Source organism: Citrus sinensis, chromosome 3, assembly GCF_022201045.2.
Source record: "Citrus sinensis cultivar Valencia sweet orange chromosome 3, DVS_A1.0, whole genome shotgun sequence".
NCBI classification, from domain to species: Eukaryota; Viridiplantae; Streptophyta; class Magnoliopsida; order Sapindales; family Rutaceae; genus Citrus; species Citrus sinensis.
Window position 1 is genome coordinate 27,928,958 of NC_068558.1, and position 24,783 is coordinate 27,953,740.

At 33.3% G+C, this 24,783-nt stretch overlaps 2 protein-coding genes and 1 non-coding gene across 8 annotated transcripts; 1 reads left to right on the forward strand and 2 right to left on the reverse strand.

Annotated features, from left to right (window-relative positions):
- The first annotated feature begins 2,057 nt into the window (after positions 1-2,057).
- LOC102627662 (disease resistance protein RUN1-like) lies at positions 2,058-12,260 on the forward strand. Of its 6 annotated transcripts, none has more exons than XM_052438870.1 (6): positions 2,058-2,629; positions 4,148-4,347; positions 5,101-5,240; positions 9,807-10,106; positions 10,231-10,950; positions 11,449-12,258. In XM_052438870.1, exons 1-6 carry the CDS (start codon positions 2,160-2,162, stop codon positions 12,010-12,012), a joined length of 2,394 nt encoding a protein of 797 aa, XP_052294830.1. In that variant the 5' UTR covers positions 2,058-2,159; the 3' UTR covers positions 12,013-12,258. The 6 variants fall into 6 exon arrangements, with proteins under 6 accessions (XP_052294830.1, XP_052294828.1, XP_052294827.1 ...); XM_052438868.1 differs by having other exon boundaries at positions 4,148-5,240; positions 10,231-10,519; positions 10,754-10,950; positions 11,449-12,256; XM_052438867.1 differs by having other exon boundaries at positions 4,148-5,240; positions 9,807-9,945; positions 10,066-10,106; positions 11,449-12,256.
- A 4,194-nt stretch (positions 12,261-16,454) lies between these two features.
- LOC127900688 (uncharacterized) lies at positions 16,455-17,495 on the reverse strand. Its single transcript, XM_052435882.1, has 2 exons — positions 17,085-17,495; positions 16,455-17,009 (listed from the first exon to the last, which is right to left on the reverse strand). Exons 1-2 carry the CDS (start codon positions 17,493-17,495, stop codon positions 16,455-16,457), a joined length of 966 nt encoding a protein of 321 aa, XP_052291842.1.
- Positions 17,496-20,855: 3,360 nt separating this feature from the next.
- On the reverse strand, positions 20,856-20,959 carry LOC127901675 (small nucleolar RNA R71). The gene has a single exon (XR_008053919.1). It is a non-coding gene; the product is annotated as a small nucleolar RNA R71 (small nucleolar RNA).
- Positions 20,960-24,783: the final 3,824 nt, after the last annotated feature.

The following is a 24,783-nucleotide window of genomic DNA, read 5'->3' on the forward strand; positions in this document are numbered from 1 at the left end:
TTTATATTTTATTTTATCGCATGGTGTAAAATGTGCGTGGATCCTCATTTTTCAATAATAGGATGAGTGAAGCATTTTGTAAAAGCATCCTTTTTTAACTTTTATGGTGATAAACGGACAGGTGACAATCCCCTGCTTGATTCTTGGATTGCCTTCTTGTCTTTTGCGCGGACTTGTCCCTTCCTGGTAGGGACAAGCCAATTGGGGTGGGTGAGTTCTTTTGTGTTCTTATTAAGTTAATAGGTATTAAAAATGGCGCTACAACAAACTATACAGTGGATGATTGGCATCTCCAATGCATAACATTATTTCGGTATAACACCAACACTAAAAATATATATTTTTTACATTAAATTATTATTTTATCTCCAACTCATTTACATCAAATTTTACACCAAAAAAATATTCTTCTTTTTATTCCTTTAATTCTCAAGAATTAATTTAATTAACACAATAAATATTACTATTAATATAGATAATTAAATAATAAGTAATTTTATATCGATTAACAAAAAAATATAGAAAATTATTAAATTTTTAATTTTTAATTTGTGTTAATTTAATTTTTTATTTTTTATTTTGTAATATGTAATCTAGTAATTAATGTTATTGGCATTTTATTTTTATTATTAATTTTTGTGTTGAATATTTTTTATTTAAAATATTAGTATAATATTCAAAAATTAACAAAATAACAAAAATAATAATAATAACTTAAAATATTATATAAAATAGGACATATATGTAAATAAGATAAAATAATAAAGATATTTGAGATTTTTTTTTCCTAACACCAAATATGGTGTAATGAATAGTATTGCACCATATTTGGTGCAATACTATTCATTACACCATTTTGGTGTTGATTTTGGTGTTATATTAGAGAATCATTTTACACCGAAAATTGTCTAAAAGGTAATTTAGTGTTAGGTTTAGTGGTACATTAGAGATGTCTTAACACGTGTTACTTAGGTGCAGATGAGGGTTGATCTATACGTCATCTACAATCATATCACTCATTAAGTCAAGATTTAAAAATAATAATAATTTATTTAATGTGTAGTTTATTTTTATTTATGTCTGGCTAAAATTATAATCATAATTTTTTAAGATCACATAGATGTTATTCTTAAAGAGATTATCAATTTTTCTCTTATTGAAATTGATAAGTATCGCTTACCTTTTATTGTTTTCATAATCTCTAATAACTTTCTTGGCACTATAATTTTATAGTATTATCTTTATTTATAAATATATTTTTATTCATATTTATTATAAATTGATATTAAAATAAAAAATTTAAATACTAAAAATAAGAAATATAAGTTTCATGTGAATAAAAAATTAATAATAAGATTTTTTTTTTTGTTATTTTTGCTGAGTGAGATAGATATTTGCTTAGTGAGATAGATATTTCCGTATTCGTAATTTTGTTATGCCAAATTTAATCAAAGATACGAGCTATTTAATAACCCTACCACAGTCATTGAATGCAAATACGATCTATCCAAAAACAAGTCGACACTGGTCAATTAATAAGCAAGTCAATGATTAATCTGACAATACGATTAGCACGATTGAAAAATTGTCCATACCCACTATCTCGTGTAATCATGCCAACCTCTAAATTGGAAAACCTTATCCATTTAAATTTCGCCAAACGTTGAGGACGTAAATGTTAATAATGTCCCTCAGTTGAATGAAACTACGGCGACCCAATTGTCAAAGTTAAGAGTTGAACGTCAACACAAAGACCCATTGAAGGCAGCCTGGCGTGAAATTATTGGATGGGCTATACAATTCACGTCATTGTTAGAGCGAACGCATATTATACGGCACGCTCCAACAGAAAGCGAGAATTTTGACGTGGATCAGATTTTTTTTTCTTTATTCGGGAGCAAAATTGTTGACTGAAAAAAATCCCTCATAATATCATATATATTGTTGACTGAGAAGGGAAAAACGCCAACAAATCTGCTTGAAATTATTGCCCAAGGATAATTGAAAAAGATAAGATGCAACTATCATCGTGAAAATTCCCAGAAAGTAAGGTATGTAGCTAATTAAGAAACTATATAAAAACTCTGCCGTCTGATTCAATTATTATCACATCTCAAATTTTCAGATCAAAATCTCTCACCAGTTGAATTGTTTCTGTTATGGCTTCTTCTTCTTCTCCTCGAAACAATAATGAGCATGATGTTTTTCTTAGTTTCAGAGGAGAGGACACCCGTGACAACTTTACCAGCCATCTCTATTCAGCCTTGTGCCAAAAAAGTATTGCAACTTTCATTGACAATGATCTTAAGAGAGGAGATGAAATTTCACAGTCTCTTCTTGATACAATTGAAGCATCAAGCATCTCAATTGTCATTTTCTCAAAAAGGCATGCTTCTTCAGGATGGTGTCTCGATGAACTTTTAAAGATCCTCGAATGCAAGCACAAGTATGGACAGATTGTGATACCAGTTTTCTATCGGGTTGATCCATCACATGTGAGGAAGCGAATTGGGAGTTTTGGGGACTCAATTTCGAAGCTTGAAGAAAGATTTCCAGACAAGATGCAAAGATGGAGGAGTGCTTTGACCGAAGTAGCCAATCTCTCTGGCTTTAATTCTCACGTCATTAGGTAACAATTATTATTTGGCAACTTATTGTGCTTTTTACTATTTTACAGTTATGAATATGGGACAAAAAAATCCTCTCGTTGCGTTTTTTCTCCCTAAGGTTGCTTTTGTTGTTTTTTTTCTTAAATTTGAAGATACGAATTTAGCTAAAGTAAGAATATGTCTGAATGAAATATTTATTTATTTTTTTTAGCATATGAACAAAAAAAATTTAAAAATTAGTAATTTAATATAAATATCTTTTTAAGTGGTGTATTTATTTATTTTTTACAATATAAAATCTTAACATGTTGATTAGTTTAATGGCATTAAAAGAAATGATACTATCGGTCTTTCTTAATTTAATTTTGTAATAAAAGACATAATTATAACATCAACTTTTATTATAAAGTCAATGTTGTTATTTTAATTTTGATTCATCACAATGACATAAATGGATCCATTCATTATTTTAATTTAGTTAATGTTACTATGTGAACAAAAATTTAAATCAATTAAAAAAATAACTTCAACGATAATATAAAAATATTAGGTTTGTACATAATATAAGAAATATATGAAATATTAAAGATATTTTTTAGATTTCAAATTAAAAATTTTCATTTAGATTTCACAGATCAAAGTAGATTTCTTCTACTTTTTCTATTCAAATAAAATTTTGTAACAATAAATGATGAGTTAAGAAAACAAATAGTCCAAAACAAGTAAATGAAATTCAGACCCAAAAGAATACAATACTTTTTTTTTTGTGAAATAAATGTTATGATTGGATTTTAAATTTTGATATTGACAATCAAGTTAATTTTTTTCAACTCATTTATAGCTAAGTCAGCTTTTTTCACTAGATTTAAAATACTGCAAGATTGTGTGAGAAAAATACTAGGAGATCACCTTAATCTATGAAATATGAGTCAATTGAGTGTGTGTTTTACTATATCAAAGTAAAATAGGAAAAAACACAAAAGTAACAGTTTTTAATCTGTAGGAGATTTTTTATGATTTTTAAAAGACGTAGGCGAATGCTTAATTTATTGAAAAAAGGGGGGGGGGCGCTCCCCCCCCCCCCCCCCCCCCTTTTCTGTATAACCACACACTTCGTAATTACTGTGTTACCCTTAGTGAAATAATTAATATCACTGTGTTACCCTTAGTGAAATAATTAATATAAACAAATAAATAAAAATTTAAATTATTATTTTATTTATTAAATTAAGATAAATTTTTTGATACACATAATATTTAATTGATCAAGGAATGGGACTTTATTTAATGTGAAGAATTTAAGCAGAAAACTAAAGTAAGCTGAAATTAACGATTTTTGAACTATAGGAGATCTTTTATGATTTTAAAAATGCCTTGGGGAAATGCTTAAATTATTTCGGCAACGGGAGGTTTTGATCATTTCCTTGTTAAAGTAACTAACCTCTATCTTTTAATTTAGATATCACAACTTCAAAAAAAAAAAATCTTTTTGTTTGGTTTCAAATTACTTGAACTTAGTTCTTGTTATATTTTGGTAGGCCTGAATCTAAACTTATAGAGGAAATTGTTAGTGAAGTTTTGGAGAGGCTAGATGATACTTTTGAAACTGAAAACAAGTTGGTTGGAGTTGACTCTCGCATTGAAGAAATTTTATCTTTATTAGGTGTTGGGTTGACCATGGATACTTGCAAATTAGGGATCTGGGGCATTGGCGGCGTAGGAAAGACAGCAATCGCAGGTGCTTTTTTTAGTAAAATCTCTAGACGTTTTGAAGGTTCTTACTTTGCTCATAATGTTAGAGAAGCAGAAGAAACAGGCAAATTAGCTGACTTGCGAAAGGAACTTCTTTCCACATTATTGAACGATGGAAATATGAACAAATTTCCAAATATCGGCCTTAATTTTCAAAGCAAAAGGCTTACTCGCAAGAAGGTTCTAATTGTTTTTGATGATGTGAATCATCCAAGACAAATAGAATTCTTAATTGGGAACCTTGATTGGTTTGCTTCTGGGAGTCGAATACTAATAACAGCAAGAGACAAACAAGCGCTTATAAATTGTGGGGTCAATAAAATATACCAGATAAAGGAATTAGTACATGTCGATGCTCTTAAGCTTTTCAATCAATGTGCTTTTGGAAGAGACCATCCCGATGCAAGTTATATCGAGTTGACACACGAGGCAATAAAATATGCTCAGGGAGTTCCAATAGCGCTTAAAATTTTAGGTCGCTTTCTATTTAGAAAGAGAAAAGAGGTGTGGGAAAATGCAATTAGTAAACTGGAAATGGTTCCTCAGATGGAGATTCAAGAGGTCTTAAAAATAAGTTATGATGGTTTAGATGACAAAGAGAAGAATATCTTTTTGGATATTGCATGTTTCTTGGTCGGAGAGGACAGAGATATAGTAACAAAATATCTAAATGCATGTGAATTCTTTGCAACATCAGGCATAGAAGTTCTTGTTGATAAGTCTCTTATTACTATTTCAGAATACAACAAAATAAGAATGCATGATCTCATGCGAAATATGGGCAGAGAAATTGTTCGGCAAGAATCCATCAACGATCCTAGTAAACGCAGTCGATTGTGGCATCACAAAGAGATTTATGAAGTTTTAACAGAGAACATGGTGAGTAATTATGATTTTGCATCCTATTTTATTTAATATTTGATTAGGATTTATATTTTGTTTTAAGTTTTCTCTTTTAATATGACAATACAACTAATAAGATATTCGGAATAATAATAAGGTTCAAAATTAGAGGAATGAATATAAAAAAATCCGTAAAAATGTTTTAATTAACTAAATCCATCGCCATACAGATCTTTTTTTTTTTTTTCAATTTCAAAATGAATGTATATCATTTTGTTGATTTCATGGACATTAAATATGTTTCCTTGTTGGGCTAAGATAAACTCAGAGAGCGTTATACTTGGCTCCAACGTTTAAAATTGACTAAGGGTGAGTTTGGGATTGAGGTTGGGCAACTGTAGCTTCCAAGGTACAGCACTAAAGTGTTTGGTAAATACCAACTGTTGTAACTTAAAAGCTATGTTAATATAATTTTTCACTTGTATTATGGAAAATCTTTTATATCTTTAATAATTTTATCAAAATTATTATTTAAAATTTATATTTACTACATATTATTAACTTTTGTTCCATAGTTATAGTTTTTTTTTCCACAGCAGTTGCAGTTTAAAAGTTACAGCACCTCAATCCCAAACGCACCCTAAAAATTCATTTCTTTATCTTTGTCGGTCCTCTTCATCTCTCTTTCATTGTCTTTTCCTCTTTCCCTACTCCAACTTTTTTTTTTAAAAAAAAAAAGCTTTTTATTAAATTAGCTCTAGAATTTTCTAAAACACATAAATTAAGTTCTTTCAAATTTGAATTTTGATTCATTCAAGTTCTTGATTAAATTTTGACCATTTTTAAGTTGATGAAAAATGAAAACATTAACATGAACATAAGAAGACAATTGCGCCTATGTATTTCGCATCAATGGTTTAAAGTCCACTTTATCATTGTTGTTATTTCTTTTTATTTAGTATGCTAAAAATTGGAAACAAAACTTGGAGCTTTTCACATTATTCATCACATTTGATCTCCCCCACAATACTTAATCATTTCAACACTTTCAATAGTCCCTTCATTTCTTTTTCTTTTTTTTTGGCACTCTTACCATAACATTTTTTTACATTATTATATAATCTTTTCATTTTCTAGATCTTTTAAATACTGTTAAAAAATTAAAATTTTCAAAAATTAAATTTCAATGATCGGGTTATAATTGCATGGGACCAAGATCTGGTGCGGAGCTGAGTTTGTGCTTATTATCGGATCAATAGTCTGAAGTTATCCAACATGGGTCCCACATGGGACTCAGGCCTATCATGATTGTTAATAAGATGATCAGCACAAACCGATCTCAACAGCAAATCCATTTACAATAAATAATAAAATTTTACGAGAATGTTAAGTTAATAATGGATTTTACATATCAAAATTTTTCTTTTCCATATTTGATAAAAACAAGTAACTTCACAGTTCAAAAATAAATTAATTATAATATTAATATTTGAAAGAGGAAATTAACTTTACTTGTTAGAAATTTTTAGGATGATTTTAAAAGTTTGTGGCATTATATTACAAATTCTAGAAACTTTAAAAGAAAATATATAGGAGTTAAATTTCACTCCTATTCGTTCATGAACACATATGTTCAATTTATACAAGTGTTTAAAATAAAGATGACAAAGGACCAGTTTGGGAATGCTATAATTTTTAAAATAATTGTTGTTAGCTGTGCTGTAGAAATAATCAGCTGTGAAGAGAATCAGTCAAGTGTTTAGTAAATTTTATTTTCAGAAGTACTGTGAGTTTTGAAAACAGTTATAAACGTTTGGTAAATTTTACTGTTAAACTGCTGAGAGAAAATAAATGACTAAAATGTGCATAATATAAGATAAAAATAAATGACTAAAATGTGCATAATATAAGATAAAATTTACTTATACATATAAAAATATGTACATATAATTTTTTAATTGTGTATTATAATAATTTTTACTTAAAATAAAATTTATAATATATTGATTTTACTTTTTTATTTTTTTATCTTAAAACAATTGATAATTAAATTAATAATATAGTGAAACAAATTTAATAATAATTCGACCAACAATTGATATTACTAAATTGACATTGATGAATTATAATAAAAATTTGTTAAAATATTTATTTTGTTTCCAATTTGAATAAGGATAATTTTGGGTTTAGGTAATAATTTTAAGGATATTTATGAAATTGTATTAAAGGGTAAAATTGATTTTTAAAATTAGAATCTAAAAATTACTTCTTCCCTGCATTTCAAAATCAGCTGTAGGAAGTGCTGATTTTAATAAAAGTGATTTTGATTTTTTTTTTTTACCAAACGCTAAAATTAGCATTTAGATTTTTAAAATTACTCTTAGGTCTCCTAAAAGCAATTCCAAATAAGCCCAAAATCTTCTCTGGGTTTGAAACTCCATAAGACCCTACTCCAAATGAGGTCAATTTTGATGAATTATTGGGAAATGGGTGAAAAATAATTTCCAAGTTCTTAATATGGTGGAGCTTGGTTTTATACAATTCCCATATATATAAATATGTGTATATTTTAGTTTTTATTTATTTAAATATATTACATTTTTATGTGGTTCAAGATATTATTCATATATATCGGAGATATTTTGTTATTTTAATAATTTAATTACTTTACAATATGTTAATAATGATTTTATTTGAGTGATTTTTATTTTATTTTACTAAATTTATAGGGGAAAGGCCAACCACACCCCCAATCTTTGCTTAAATGGTCACACAGGCCCTCTTTTAACTATTATACCCTTGATTACAACAGCCCAATAATTGACTTTAGATAATCTTATATAAAAGATATAAATTAAAATTAAAAATAAGATAAAATTTATAAAATATTTAAAATATTAGAAAAGTTATTTTAACATTATTAATTTGCCATATTCTTTTGATAATAATAAAGTTTGTTTGACATATTAATAATATTAAAATAATTATACCTAAAATTCATAGTAATTTATAAAATTTTATATTATTTATTTACAATATCTTTTTTAATTATGTTATATTAGTTTAAATCTTAAAGTCAATTTTTAGATTAATAGATTTTAATATTGATAAAACCCATTGATATAGACTAATTATAAGTTAATATTGAAAATAATTTTCTTTATATACATTATTTTTAATTATATTTATTGTAACATTTTATTTGTATCATATGATATTTATTTATTTATTTTTATCTTATTACTATATGTATATTCAGTTGGATTGTTATAATCAATGAGTATAATAGTTAGTTTTGAAATTAAGGAGTCCATGTAACCATTTAAGTAAATTTTGAGGGTGGAGGTTACTTTTTTTCAAATTTATATATAAAAATCTATTATAAAATAAGTTAAATAGAGAACATGTGGAAATAAGAAACCGATCCTTACATGAGGATTTTCCATCCTCGTCCCACTAAAATTTATTGAGGAATATGATGGGAAATGGGGGCCTAATTTGGAATGAGATCGGTGTACCCCATTGTCATCCCTAGTTTGAAACAAAGAAAAGGAAATTAATGATAGAATTTTTTTTATGAAAAAATTGATGATATGGTTAACATAGTTATTGTGTCAATCAATCTTTATATTAATTGATAAGCAATCATTTTCTAATCAATACTTAAGATAAAGACAATCAATCATTTGAGTTATTGTTTTGTTTCCATCATTGTTGATTATTATCAAATGCCATGTCATTTTTTAAAAAAGTAAAGAGTAATGTAACTACAAATTAGGGGACACAGAAGTCTTATCCCGAAAAAATCAAATAACAAATTGAAAAAAATAGGTGAAAACCTACAGCAAACAATGAAATATTATAATAAGAACAACCATCACACTAGGAAAATTGATATGGTTGGAAACTATTTGCAATCTCAGGATAATAATCTAAGAACCTCAGTAGCTAGGAGGTTAATCAGCTACATAATTAGTAAGAGTAAGACGATGCTTGAAACAGAATAATAATAACACACACACACATGTATATATGATTACATCTGCAGCATATTTAATATCGCTTATCTAATTGTCAAAAGTGATTATCTAATCCCACAAGTTCCTTCTAAAATTTTTTGTATTGTTTGGTTGTATTTTTTAGTAGAGCTTTTGGGGATTAAATAAACTATTTTGTCTCTATTAGTAAAAACTAAAATTTTGAACTTTTGAGAGTAAATGTTGGAAAGTTTTTTTAAAATATTAAATTATCTAAAATATTTTCTACTTATTTCATAATTTTATTTCATTTGTTTCAAAACATAACTTTAAGAAACTTGTGTATTAAAATAATTTTATAATTTTTAATAAAAACTCTCATTAACAATGAAACAATTAAATTAATTTTTTGAGAAAAATCTCAACTTATAAAAATTTCTACTAATAAAAGTTCTACTTGAATAAGCTTTATTTAAAAAATTATATAAATGAAGCTTCATAGTTTGTATGTTTAGTTTATTATTTGTATGGCTAAAACGAGTTTGACAGCCTAATGTAACTAGCTAGCAACGTCAATCATATAAATTTAGTTTTAACTTAATGGTTTTTATTCATTAATTATTAGGGGACTGAAGAAATTGAGGGCATATGCTTAGATATGTCTAAAGTGGAAGAGATCCATCTATATTCAGATACTTTCACGAAGATGCGTAAATTGAGATTTTTGAAATTCTATAACTCATCCATCAATGGAGAAAACAAATGTAAGGTGTCAAATATCCAAGACCCCGTATTTCCTGAAATTAGGTATCTGTTTTGGCACGGATATCCGTTGAAATCATTACCATCAATCACTCATCCTGCTAAACTTGTTTTACTTGAAGTGCCCCATAGCAATATTCAACAACTCGGGGATGGTGGCCAGGTATACATTTATATATAAATCTTAAAATTTATTCAATGTCTTTATAATATTAACGTTTAATTATCTAATGATTTGTCATCATGCACGGCCTCTTTTTTTTTTTTTTTTTTCCCCGTCCGAACAGCATCATTGTAAGTTAAGCCAGATAATCACCGCTGCCCGTAATTTTGTTACCAAAACTCCTAACCCATCGTTTATTCGAAGTCTGAACAAGCTAACTATCTTGAATCTAAGCGGCTGCTCACAACTGAAGAGACTTCCTGCAGAGATCTTATCTGCTGGTAATATGGAAGAGATGATTTTGAATGGAACTGCAATTGAAGAACTGCCCTCATCCATTGAGTGTCTCAGTCGGCTTTTGCACTTGGGCCTTCGAGATTGTAAAAGGCTTAAGAGTCTCCCCAAAGGCCTGTGTAAGTTGAAATCTCTAAAATTTCTTATTCTGAATGGTTGCGGCATCACGCAGTTACCTGAAAATCTTGGCCAGTTATTCTCGCTAGAAGAATTCTGTCTAAGGAAAACCAAGTTTGAGAAAATACCAACAAACGTCATACATCTTTCTAGGTTGCATTCTTTCTGCTTAAGTTATTGTGAGAGGCTTCAATCTTTACCAAAGCTTCCATGCAATCTAAAGGAATTGGATGCAGATCATTGCGCGGCTCTGGAATCATTATCAGACTTATTCTCAATAAGTTATGATTATTATATCCGGTGTTTTGAGCTGAGCACTAATTATAAATTGGACCGGAATGAGCTCAGAAGTATTCTTGAAGATGCTCTGCAAAAAATTCAGGATATGGCATGTACAACACGTTGGAAACAATTATACGAAAATTTGGAAAAGGTGTGTCTTTAATTAATTCTCTTATCATCATTTAATATTATAACTTTTTTTTTCTTTTAAGGGAAACTATGATCCGCAAACCACGCCGAGAATATTGAAAGAGCAAACAGTCGCCACTAATTTCTGAAAATATTTTTACTCTATCCTAAGTTTTAGTTTATATCAATCAGTAACTTTAACTCTCTTCGTCACTGTTAAATAATCTAAGTTAAAAAACTATTTTGTCTCTAAAACAAAAAGGTATAATCATAGACGATTTACCTTATTAACTAAAACTAGAGGTAAATTAATTTTATGTAGATTCTTTAACAGTAACTAATAGAATTAACCAAAAAGTAGTTAACACTTGAGATGGTATAAAGATATTACGAGAAACTCGTGGTGGTTATTTGTACTTTCAATATCCTTGAGACGACTGGGGATAATTTCCCTTCTTTTAAGTTTTCAGTTAGCAAATTTTTTTTTTCTTTAAAATAATGATTTTCGTGGAACGTACAGATATCTTACCCAGAACGTAGAGGTTACGTCTATGTACCAGGTAATGAAATTCCAAAGTGGTTTAGGTTTCAAAGTGTTGGATCTTTGATAACCTTGAAGGTGCCGTCGCCACCTGCAGATAATTGGTTCAGTAATGGTAAAGTAATCGGCTTTGCTTTTAGCGCTATTGTGTCATTTCCAGACCATCATGACGTGAAAAAATTAGGGCTATGTGAATTGGTCTGTGAAATCAAAGTTAAATCGGAAGATTGCAATCCGCAGGTCATACTGAGATATGTAGTGGTAGTTAGAAATTTAGAGTCAGATCACTTACTTATGGGGTACTATTTCTTTGACGATCATGATTTTAATGCTTTTCGGGAAAATACTTGCGTTCTTGAGGCAGTCCAATTCTATTACAAGATGTACGATGATGCTTCTGAATGTCTGGAATGTTACCCGGTGAAAAAATGTGGGATTCATTTATTCTCCGCCCCAGATTCAACGGAAGACCCAAGCGAAATTTTCAAGTGCGAAAAAGAAGAGGAACCACAGCACCCCAGCAAAAGACTGAAATACTCTTGAAGCTAGCCATCATCCATCCCATGCATGCGGCCGCTATGTACTTTTCTGTAAATTAATTAATCTTCCTATATACATATATGCACACACACATATATTGAACCTTGATTTGCTAGCTTAGTTCCTTTTCTTTGTATGGGTTTTCAATTCTTTTCTCAAGTTCTAAGGTCGATCTCGTAATGAAAGAGCAAGCAAAAACCTGTGGATCATTCTATGTTCCCGTTATTCTTTTACGACATTAATAATGTAACAAATGTAAATACTTGGATTTTAATCAATGGTGTAAAATATTTGTATGAATAAAAAGATAAATTTTTAAAAGTGTAAAATATTTGTATGAATAAAAAGATAAATTTTTAAAAATACTGTAATTAGTTAACAAATCGGTTAGAAGATTATTTACAAATTAAAGTAGAATAAATAAAAGGGGTGGTGATATTTCCACCCCATAAATTTTGTAAATCCACCCCACTTTGAGAAAATAATTATATAAAGCTCATATTATTTTTAAAAAATTTAAATAAAGAAGAATTCTGAAGAATTAATCAATTAAATCTATTCTAATTTATTTTTTTTGTAATATCTTAATTTATTTTATTATATTTAACTACTAAGATTGTTTTAGCCTAAAATAGCTATTTTTCCTTTAAAGGTAAAAATACCAAAAACTGACTTTAATTTCAATAATTTTTTTTATTTTATACAAAATTGATTGTTTTTAATAATCAATTCTACTTGCCTAGTATGATTATTAACCTTTAATTAAATAACATAATCTCTTTATGAGACAATACCCATGTAAATTATTAGACTGTCAAATTTATGTTATTTACATGTAAAATATTAAAAATTATTAGAATCCGTTTAAAAAATTAGATTATAAGTTACAAAAGTATTGGATATAAGAACACATATTTTTTGGGGCAATTGGTTCATTTTATGTCACAAAGGTAAAATAATTAAATAAAACTTATATTAAAGCAAACTTAATGGTAAACAAATGTTGAAAAAACTTAAGTAAGAAAAAAAATATATAAGAATGACTTAATTGATGAATCATACAAATATTTTTGTTGAGAAATATTTATATTTATTAGAAATAATGTGAATTTATTGTAAATATATTTTGAAAGTGGTTTGGGTTTATAGAAATAATGTGGTGGAAATATCCCACCCTAAAAAAAGAGTGATAATGAATCACAACTTCTCTCTCTCACATTGAATTCATAAGTCTCTTTATTTAATTCAAATTCATCAACTTAATTTTAAAGGTTACTTATTGATTATTAATTAACTAATTATATATCCACCAAAATAAAGTCAATGATAGCGATTAAAAATTTAAATCGAAGGGTCTAGACCCATTATCAACACTATAAAAAATGATACAGCATCATTAAGAAAATTCTCTATATGGTTGTCCCCAAGCCTAAATATACTAAGGAAAAAAAAAATGTAATGCCAAAAGCTAAAATTTTGTGACATCGTCAGCAATAAATTTGTGAGAAACAGCATCAAGATAAATGAATATACAAATGGAAAATTGTTTTCTTTAATTATACAAGTATTAAATATTTTTTAGATAATTTAACTTATCAAGGGTATTTTAAGTATTAAAATGGGTTTATGGAGTTAATTTTATTTTTTTAGTATAGTAAAACTTTAAATTTTGAATGCCCCTTTTCTCATATTTATCTCTACATTTCAACATGCAAAAACAAGAACTGAGTTTCTATTCTTCTATTTTACTATATTTCTTTGTCCTTACCTCTTTTGTTTTTTTTTTTGGTGGAATATTTGTATTTACCATCTTCTTAACAAATAACAACTATGTTCATGCATTTAAGTTATCATACGGTCTTAATTTTCCTCACCGAAAGCCAAAATTTTTATTCTCTCACTAACTAATACATTACACATCAATAATCAACAAAATAATAATAATAATGCGTGGACTCCACGCATTTAGTATCACAATGATGATTGCTATCCCTTAGATTGCTGTTGTCACTTGTTGCTTGGGACCCTTAAAAAAATGGGAACTTTACAAAACAAGCCAAAAAAAGAAGGCATTTTTCAACTTTAACCCCTCAAATTTTTTTCTTTCAACATTAGCCAAATCACCAAATTGTGGACGAAATTACCCTCCTCATTCTCACATTTCCCTCAAGCAAATTCCTTCCCCTCTCACCAAAATCTCATCACCGGAAGTTCTATAGATTGTCGGCGGCGGCGTACATCGGCAGCGGAGGAAGTTGTTGGCACTTGAAAGAAGCTAAATCACGTTGAAAATCTTCGGAGATCTCCAAAATCAAAGAAAAAAATTGAAAACCCTAGGTGAGTTGTTATTGCCGTTTTTCTTGTTGTTGTTGTTGCTGTTGTTGTTTGGGATGTTGTTGTTGTTTGGGTTGTTGTTGTTGTTTGGGATGTTGTTGTTGTTGGTGGTGTTTTAATGGCGGTGGTGGGTGAGATGCATGTGGGAAAGGGAAGAGAAGAGAAAGGGGGGAAGCCAACTCGGGCTGCGTCGCACACGAGATGCGCGCGGCGTACGCACCTCGCGCGCGCGAGATGGGCGTGCCGCGGGCATCTCGCGTGCGACATGCGCATGTCGCGCGCACGAGGTGCTCATCTCGTGTGCGACACAGCGCATGTCGCACACGAGATGCGCGCGGCGTACGCACCTCGCGCGAGCGAGGTGCGCACGCCACACGCATCTCGTGTGCGACAGGCGCTGCGTCGCACGCGAGATGCGCACGTTGCGCCCATCTCGCGCGCGAGGGCGCGGCCTCGCACGAGCGAGTTGCGCTAGGCTCGCGCGAGGGAAGCCAAGCGAGCGCGAGTTGCGTGCAGGCAAGCAGCTCGCGCGCTTGGCTTCCCTCGCGCGAGCCTGTCGCACCAAGATTGCTATGGTCCGAACGTTGATGCTGGCTATGGTACGCATACTGATGCTGGTAATGACGACAAGCACACCCCTATGTCCTTGTACAGTCTACATGGGGACATATGTGATGACAGTGTACAGATATTCACGGAGGCACCTCCCAGCGTTAGTAAGTTTGGGCGTCCGTACCGACCGTCGTATATATTTGGCAGTCCTTACTTCATTCCTCCTTTCAAGAGAGTTAGGAATGTCAGGGCTCTACCCGCACTCAACATTACGGACTATGAAATTGACGAAAGATCAAGTGTGGATATGAATCCGCTTAGGGGACTAGAAGACTCAAGACTATGTGAGGAGTTTGATTAGTGGTTTGCCGGCAACATTTCCGTCGATCGGCCCGTCCAACAGTCTCGAAATTTCTTTGAAATACTCATGGGCAATGCTTCGATGGGTTGGCTTGGTGACGAGGTAAGCGTGTTTAATGGTCAGTACATTACAATACACAATAATATTTCTGCTGGCATGGATATTGATATAAATTTACTTGGTATAATCCCTTCACAGCATATTCACACGTATTACCGCTTGATCAGCGAGAAGCAACGGCGGTTTCCAAATGCACTACCACAACGCGTCACGCATACAAATACATACTTTTGGGCATGTTTTCAAATTTTATAATCATTAATTATAATTTCGATGTTTTAAATATCTCGAAATGTTATTAATTTTCTACTCATCGTGTAATAGGTGTTCCTAAAGCAATTATGGAACAATGGTAGTTGTGATGTCAATTCATTACAATATGGCAACAACTTGAGCAGCTATATGGATGGGCGGGAAGATCTCATGTCCAAACCGTTTACGGATGTCGATATGGTAAGAATTGTCACTCAATCTTATGGTAATTGTGTATAAAATATACTAATTTACCAATTTATTTATGTAGATATTCATCCCTGTGAATTTGGGCGGCGATCATTGGGTACTAGCTCGAGCGGACCTTCGCGCGAGGAGGATGCGGATTTACGACTTGTTGGTTACCTTTCGCGAGGACAAAACATATTTGCGTAAATTCAAACCTCTTCAGGTCGTCTTCCCTCAATGGCTTCAAAATGTTGGATTCTATAACATTCGATCTGAGCTGCAGAGTGCCGACCCTTGGAAAGTAAGAATCGTTAAGGATGTGCCCCAACAATCACCTGGAAGTGGTGATTGCAGTGTATTTATGTTGATGTTTACAATGTATTTGATGTTCGGGCTAAAACTTGATTTTGATAGTAGCCACGGGCATTACTTCAGGAAGAAAATTACTGTAGATATATTCACGGGCGATATTGCCTTGTAAGTCGTTGTATTGTATTAAGACTTGATGTATGGATGTAGATTGTTTTTCTAATATATATAAACTTTTGATATATTCATATATTTAGCTATAAGTAATTATTGATCAACTTTAGTACTCATTATGCAAATGAACATAACATAATATACCTCATTACATATAATTGTAATATAAATTATAATAAGAGTTCATAATCCATAATTAGTTACAACGACACAGTCAGTTTGGATTCGACAGAATGGGATTTTTACATCTCTTGCGGTTATGACCTGGTTGGTTGCATCGACCACATCTCACAGTTCTTCGGTTAACATCCTCACCGATAGAAGGAATTCTTAACTCTGGACGATGACCAGGTGGTGGTGCTTCGATCGGTGGGTTAACTCTGATTTCCTGGATTTCTTCTGGAATGTCCCAATCTGTCATGTCCCCAACCGGCTCTACTGGTTCTGCATATGCCATGACCACTGAATCTTTAGAGTAATAATCAGAGCAAAGACTTATGTAATCCACACGGACGATCAGACAAGCAGCAATTGCATGCGCACAAACAAGCTGATCGAGTTGGAATACTCTACAGGAGCAAGTTCTTTCATGAATGTCAACTATCCCTTCCTTCATACCACCATCCAAAACATGAAATCGATGCTGAGACACTGGCCGAACGGTCATTCTTTCGGCCAAAATTCTCCTTTCGCCGACTATCTCATCTGCCCACGTCGTTAGACGAGTGCTCATCGATTCAGCGACAATTTTCCTATCATAAAACCATTGCTGCAATGTTTTTCTAAAGTGATCAACAAGATGAGTAACATGAAATTTTCGCGGTTCCCTCATTAAAGAATTCACGCTTTCTGCAATGTTGGTGGTAAGTATGTTGTATCTCCTACCTTCAAATTCGGACCTTGCCCAATTACACGTGCCCACATTATTCTCTAAGTAATCAGCCGCGGCCGAGTGGAGCATCCACAACCCTTCAAGTTGTCTTTTAAATTCTTCGTGTCCATATGCCTTTGCTGCATTAATAAAAGCTGGCTCGAATTGATCCCAAATAGCTTTGGACATCCTGAATTTAGACTTAATGTTGCCTTTGACATGGTAAAAACAAACTCCATGACTAGCAGTGTGAAATGCTTTTAAAACGGCTCGCTTGATGGCAGTGCATCGATCAGAGATAAATACTAACTCTGGCCTATCGCCAATCACTCCGTGTAACTTCGTCATAAACCATTCCCAAGCATCATTGTTTTCTGAATCCATGACCCCAATAGCTAACAGATACAGTTGATTATTACCATCCAGACATGTTGCTACAAACATGCTTCCACGATATAGCCCCTTCAAATGAGTGCCATCTACAGCGATCACAGGCCTTATGTACTATGTGAAGCCCTTAATGGAATATCCAAGCGCAACAAAGTAGTATAAGAAATTATCATCTCCATCCCGCTGGAGGTGTGTCACTGTGCCCTCATTCGCTTTAGTCAAAACGTGAGAGTATTTGGGAAGTAAGTTGTATGACTCTGCAGGGTTCCCTCGTACTATTTCAATACCGACTTCTTTAGCCCGATATGCTTGCTGATATGTTAACTGGACCCCGTATTCTTGCTGCATGTCTGCTCTAATGTCATTCGGTGTGTATATCCGTTTATCCTGAATAAATTTATCTGCAATAAGATGGCCAACAACCCGACTCCTAACTTGGCGGAGGCCACTAGGCAAAACCTCATTAGAGCACGTATGAACATTGTCAACTCTTCTCACTACCCAAGGAACATTATGCTCATCCGAACCTCTTGTTGCGCGAAGACGCCAATTACATGATTCCGAAGAACAATGAGCCTCAAAGCGTGTCGTTGTGGACCGTGCAATCTTGAAATCAAACTTTTCCCGCAAGGCCACTTTGCGCAATTCCAGTATTAACTCATTCTTCTCAACGAACAACTTTCCCACACCAATGTCGGCAGAATTACAGCTTCTAACTAAGTCTGGAGCAACCAAGTTTGAAGGCAAAACTGGAGCAAGACTCACCAGGGGATCAACTGTTGTCCTCCTCCTCGAACGGGCCATCGGAGGAATAGGTCGATTCTCTCTATTGTTAACAGGAATATCATACTGATGCTCATCCTCATTATTGATAGGAATATCGGAATGACCAATTTCCATATCATCAACTTCAGTATTGGAGTTCATGCCTTGCACATTATCAGCTTCTGTATTGTTGGTGTTATAACCAGGATCATCATAACTGCGGAACTCATTATTTTGAAATGGAGAGTAATGTTGCCCTAACGATGTCCCTAATGGTAACACATTATCTTCAACATCCGCTATCGTAATGCCATTATCATCAATAGTGTCATTGTTTTCGTTGACTGGTGTTGAGTGTTAGAAAATGCATATTTATAAAAGAGAAAACCGTCATTTTACATTTCAAGTCTTACTAACAACCCTTACTTTTATGTATTTAACCTTCTTGTGATTTAATTACATGTGTTTTATTTTAATTAAGTATTTTATGTATTTTAGGGGCATTATAGTCATTTCACAATAAAGGAGAAATCAGACGGCAAAACGGACATCACTTTTGAACTCAGGACGGTCAAAAACCTTAGGAGGAGCATAAAAGGAAAAATTGCACTATTCACATGTACGGTACTATTCACGTGTACGGTACTGTATACGTTACTGTTCACGACACTGTTCACATAGACGGATGATGACGTGGCATTGACCGATGACGTGGCATTGACTGATGAGGTGTCACGATCCTGTTGGACTAAAATTCTTATGTACTGTTGATGGTGACGTGGCAGCATATCAGTGGACGAAAAATCTCGCATACGGTGCATGCATCACACAGGATTATTTTCAACCAAACCGCGTTACTGTTCATCCGGGTCAAACCGCGTTACTGTTCAAAGTCGGGTCAAACCGTGTTACTGTTCATCCGCGTGGTCAAACCGTGGACTGTTGACTGATGACGTGGCGCAATCCTGAGCGTCCAAACTGTTTTTAATCCGATGGCCATGATTTACTCCATGTATCTATAAAAAGGGGGCCTCTCCCCCCTAATTTGATATCTCTGAATCCATTTTTGGGATCCATTTTCTGTAATTCCCTCTTCATCTTGTATTTTCTTCGTATTTTAATAAATTTCTATTTTGCCCATAGTTCAATTATGAGTGGCTAATTTTCTTTCAAGCTTGGGTTGAAGGTGAAGTCTCAACATGTGTCATGGGCTTAATTTGGTAAATTTATTTTCTCTTCCCCTCTAGTTTTTGTGGATGTTTTGACTTCTCGTCGACAAATAATACTAATCTTGTCTAGTACCGCCTTGGTTTCATCGGCCCTCTAGTACAAGGTTATTATTATTTGGCACGATAAGCCCTTAGCACCATATTGATTAGAGCGTGGTTCATGAGGTGTGGATTCCCCCCTCATGATTTAATTGGCATTAATAAGGAATATTTAGCCCATGATGCATGTTGATACGGATCCAGATACCCAAGTATGTCATTTCAATAGAATTCTCTTCAATTTATTCTTGCCATTTCAATTCTAATTTCAGAATTTATTCTCACCATTTTAATTTAAGTTTTAGCATATTCCAAATCATTTCCACCACAAATCCAACCACCCATTTACAAAAATTAATTCTACACATAATTAAAATCCACCTCCTCATGGGATCGACACTCGTCACCATAGATCTATACTACAATAGATTCGTGCGCTTGCGAGTACATTAAAATTTGCACAACAAGTTTTTGGCGCCGTTGCCGGGGAGGTAAGTAATTTTAATTAATAGAATTAATTTTTGTGAATAATTTCTTTTATTTGTTTTCTTGTATTTTTTTTTATTAAAAAAAAAAAGAGTGAATCTATATTTAAAGGTTAGTATTTCTTTTATTTTTTCTCTTCTTTAAAATTCTGTAATTTAATTTTCAATTTATTTTTCTTTGTAATTTTTTTTGTTTATTTTATTAATTTAATTTTTAGTTAATTTATTTCACGTATTTATTTTTGTGTATTTTTATAGAAAGGTTTTAATAGCGCAATAAGGTTAGTATCGTAATTTCTCCCTCTTCTTTATTTTTATTTGTTTTGTTCTCATCCTTATTTTTATTTTATTTGTTTTGCATGCATGGTCGTAGGTCATTATTACCTAATCTTGAACCTATAGACCTTGAATTAGAAAAAACACTTCGCACACACAAACAAATTAAAAATAAAATGGATTTACAAGCACCACAGGAGAGGCCATTTAAGGACTATTTTAGTCCCTTAGCTAATTTGAGCACATCATGCATAAGATACCCAAATGTAGTTGCTAGGAGTTTCGAATTAAAACCTAGTGTGCTAAATTGTCTCCCCACATTTTATGGCCTAGAAAATAAGGATCCATATAATCATCTGAATGATTTTCATGCCATTTGTCAAACTTTTAAATATGAAAATTTTTCAGACGATGATGTTAAACTTAGACTATTCCCATTTTCTTTAAAGGATAGGGCTCGTTCATGGCTTAATACATTGCCTGCTAATAGCATTGCATCATGGGAACAAATGGTTACAAAATTTTTGAATAAATATTTCCCAGTACATAAAACCAATGCTATTCGCAGGGAAATCTCGGAGTTTACCCAGAGAGAGGACGAGCAATTTTTCGAAACATGGGAGCGATTCAATGGGCTACTCTTGAAGTGTCCACATCATGGGTACGAGAAATGGCACCAATGCCAATACTTTTTGGAGGGATTACTACCAAATGTGCAAGAATGGCTAATGGCAACAAGTGGAGGAGTGCTAATGTCAAAAAGTGCATCAGAAATTTGGGAATTTTTCCAGCGACAAGCGGATAATTCCCAACAACGGAGTCGATCACTCAGGAATACTAGACGAATTAAGGGAGTAAATGAGGTTCAAATTGGCGAGTCAACTTCGGGAATCAAAGAAGTCAAGGAGATGGTTGAAGGTCTTGCTCGACAAATAGCATCGTTATCGACTGCTAAATCAACAGAACCACATGACCATGACTCATACTCAGATCAAGCCAATGCCATAGGTGTAATGAGAAAGCCATCAAATTACAACCCATACTCCAACACATATAACCCTGGATGGAGAGACCACCCCAATTTTTCATGGTCTCAAGGATTCCAACAGAATGGACCAGCAGCTCCAGCTCCACCAATTCCTCAAAATCCTCAAGCCTCTCAGCCCCCATTCAGACCATACAATCAGAACCAAAACTACTCTCAACCTAGACCATGGGAGGATTCATTCCAGAATCTCAAGAATCTTACTCACTCTACGATTGAGCAACAGAACCGCACCATTGATGGACTACGAAATGAATTGAGAGCGGGCTTCAACTCACAAGCCCAATCAGTTTCAAGCCTCGAGAAGATGGTGGGACAACTTGCTTCTTCAGTTCAGACCTTGGCAATGACCGTTGAGAAAGGTAAGTTTCCAAGTCAACCAGTGCCTAACCCTAAAGGAGTGCATGAAGCAAGTACTAGTTCACCACAGCAGCATGGAGAAGTCAAAACAGTAATGACCTTGCGAAAAGGAAAGGAAGTCGACAACAAAGTGGAGATGCCGGTGACAAAAGAAAATCAAATTGTACCTGTGAATGTTGATGACTCATCACCGGAGGAGAAAGAAGAAACCAACCCACAAGAATATGTTCCCAAGGCTCCATTTCCTCAGAGGTTAGCTAAAGGAAAAAAGGGAAAATCCACAGGTGAGATTCTTGAAATCTTCAAACAGGTAAGTGTTAACATCCCTTTACTTGATGCTATTAAGCAAGTTCCATCTTATGCTAAGTTTCTTAAAGACATTTGTACTAAAAAGAGAAACATGCATGTTCAAAAGAAGGCATTTTTAACAGAAAACGTTAGTTCTATCCTCCAACATAAAATTCCTCTAAAGTGCAAAGACCCAGGCTCCCCCACTATCTCATGTAGCATAGCGAACCACACAATTGAGAATGCTTTGTTGGATTTAGGAGCTAGTGTAAATCTGTTACCTTATTCAGTGTTTGTGAAACTTGGACTTGGAGAATTACACCCAACTCCAGTGGTGTTACAGCTTGTAGATCGGTCCACGAAAATACCTCGTGGTATTGTGGAGGACGTGCTTATCCAGGTAGACAAGTTCTATTTTCCTGTTGATTTCATTGTAATTGACACTCAACCAATACAGGATTCAAGGAAGCACATCCCCATTATTCTAGGCCGACCTTTCTTGGCAACTGCGGATGCTCACATTCAATGCAGGATCGGAAATATGCAGTTGTCCTTCGGCAACATGACTATGGAGCTGAACATCTTCAACATTGCCAAACAACCTCACAGTGCAGATGATGGAATTGTTGATGTGGATTTAATTGAAGCATTAGTTGATGATACTTTTGTTTCAAACCTTAGTGATGATCCTTTACAAACATGTTTAACTCACTTTGGTTTTGATTTTGATATTGACAGATCGGTCGATGAGGTCAACGCCCTACTTGACTCAGCACCATCCATGGACACTAATAAATGGAAGTCAAGAGTTGAACAACTAGCACTATCAGAGAAGAAACTCATCCCATCATCAGAATCACCACCGAAACTCGAGCTCAAACCATTGCCCAACACATTGGAATATGCATTTTTGGGAGAAGAAAGCACTCTGCCGGTAATCATCTCATCATCCCTCAATGACGAACAAAAAAGTAAGTTGTTAGATGTTTTGAAAGAGCACAAAGGGGCATTAGGATGGACCATAGCAGACATAAAAGGTATAAACCCAGTAGACTGCATGCATTACATTCACCTTGATGAAAATGCTAAAATTACTAGGGAGATGCAACGTCGGTTAAATCCTAACATGAAAGAAGTTGTTAGAACAGAAGTCCTTAAACTATTAGACGCAGGTATCATTTACCCAATTTCTGATAGTTCATGGGTCAGTCCTGTACAAGTTGTCCCCAAAAAGTCAGGAGTCACAGTAGTTACGAATGCTGATAATGAATTGATACCAACTAAGGTAACTACAGGATGGCGTGTATGCATTGATTATAGAAAATTGAATTCTGTCACACGTAAAGACCATTTTCCTTTACTATTTATTGATCAAATGCTTGATAGATTAGCAGGACATGAATTTTATTGCTTTCTAGATGGCTACTCAGGATATAATCAGATTCCCATAGCACCAAAAGATCAAGAGAAAACTACTTTCACTTGCCCTTTTGGCACATTTGCATATAGGAGAATGTCATTTGGATTATGTAATGCACCTGCTACATTTCAACGATGCATGTTGAGCATTTTTTCTGATATGGTTGAACGATTCCTTGAAGTCTTTATGGATGATTTTTCTGTCTTTGGTGACTCATTTGATCAATGTTTACATCATCTAACACTAGTTCTGCAGAGATGTATCGAGAAGAATTTAGTCTTAAATTGGGAGAAATGTCATTTTATGGTAAAACAAGGTATTGTTCTCGGTCACATCATTTCGAGCAAAGGTATTGAGGTTGACAAAGCCAAGGTGGATCTCATTTCTAATCTTCCTCCACCCAAAACAGTCAGAGAAGTAAGATCTTTCCTTGGGCATGCTGGTTTTTATAGACGTTTCATTAAAGATTTTAGCAAAGTTTCTAGACCCTTATGCAATTTACTTGCTAAGGATGTACCTTTTATCTTTAATGATTCATGTCTTATGGCGTTTGAAAAATTAAAGCAGTTGTTGACATCATCACCCATCATTCAGGCCCCAAACTGGAGCTTACCATTTGAACTCATGTGTGATGCATCTGATTATGCAGTAGGAGCAGTATTAGGACAAAGAGTTGATCGAATTCCCCACGTTATTTACTATGCTAGTATGACATTGAATGATGCACAGTTGAACTATTCAACTACTGAAAAAGAAATGCTAGCAGTAGTGTTTGCATTAGAGAAATTTCGATCTTATCTCATTGGTTGTAAAATAATCGTGTTCACAGATCATGCTGCTCTTAAATATCTTCTCACAAAGAAAGATGCAAAAGCTAGGCTAATTCGTTGGGTGTTACTTTTGCAGGAATTTGACTTGGAATTCAAAGATAAGAAAGGGACAGAAAATGTTGTGGCGGACCACCTCTCTCGTCTCCATTTTGACACAACTACAGAGCCATTACCACTAAATGAGTCATTCCCTGATGAACAATTGATGAATGTGAAAGTATTACCGTGGTATGCTAACATCGTGAATTATCTTGTTACAGGTCAACTTCCAGAGCATTGGACCAAGCAAGATAAGGCTAAATTCTTTGCGGAGATAAAGAATTTCTTTTGGGATGACCCGTATTTGTTCAAGTATTGTGCGGATCAAATTGTTAGACGATGTGTCCCAGAAAGTGAAATTCAGAATATCCTTTCATTCTGCCATGAACAAGCTTGTGGAGGCCATTTCAGTGCTAAGAAAACCGCGACTAAAGTTTTACAATGTGGTTTTTATTGGCCAACTATATTTCGAGATGCTTACACTTTCTGTTCTTCATGTGATAGGT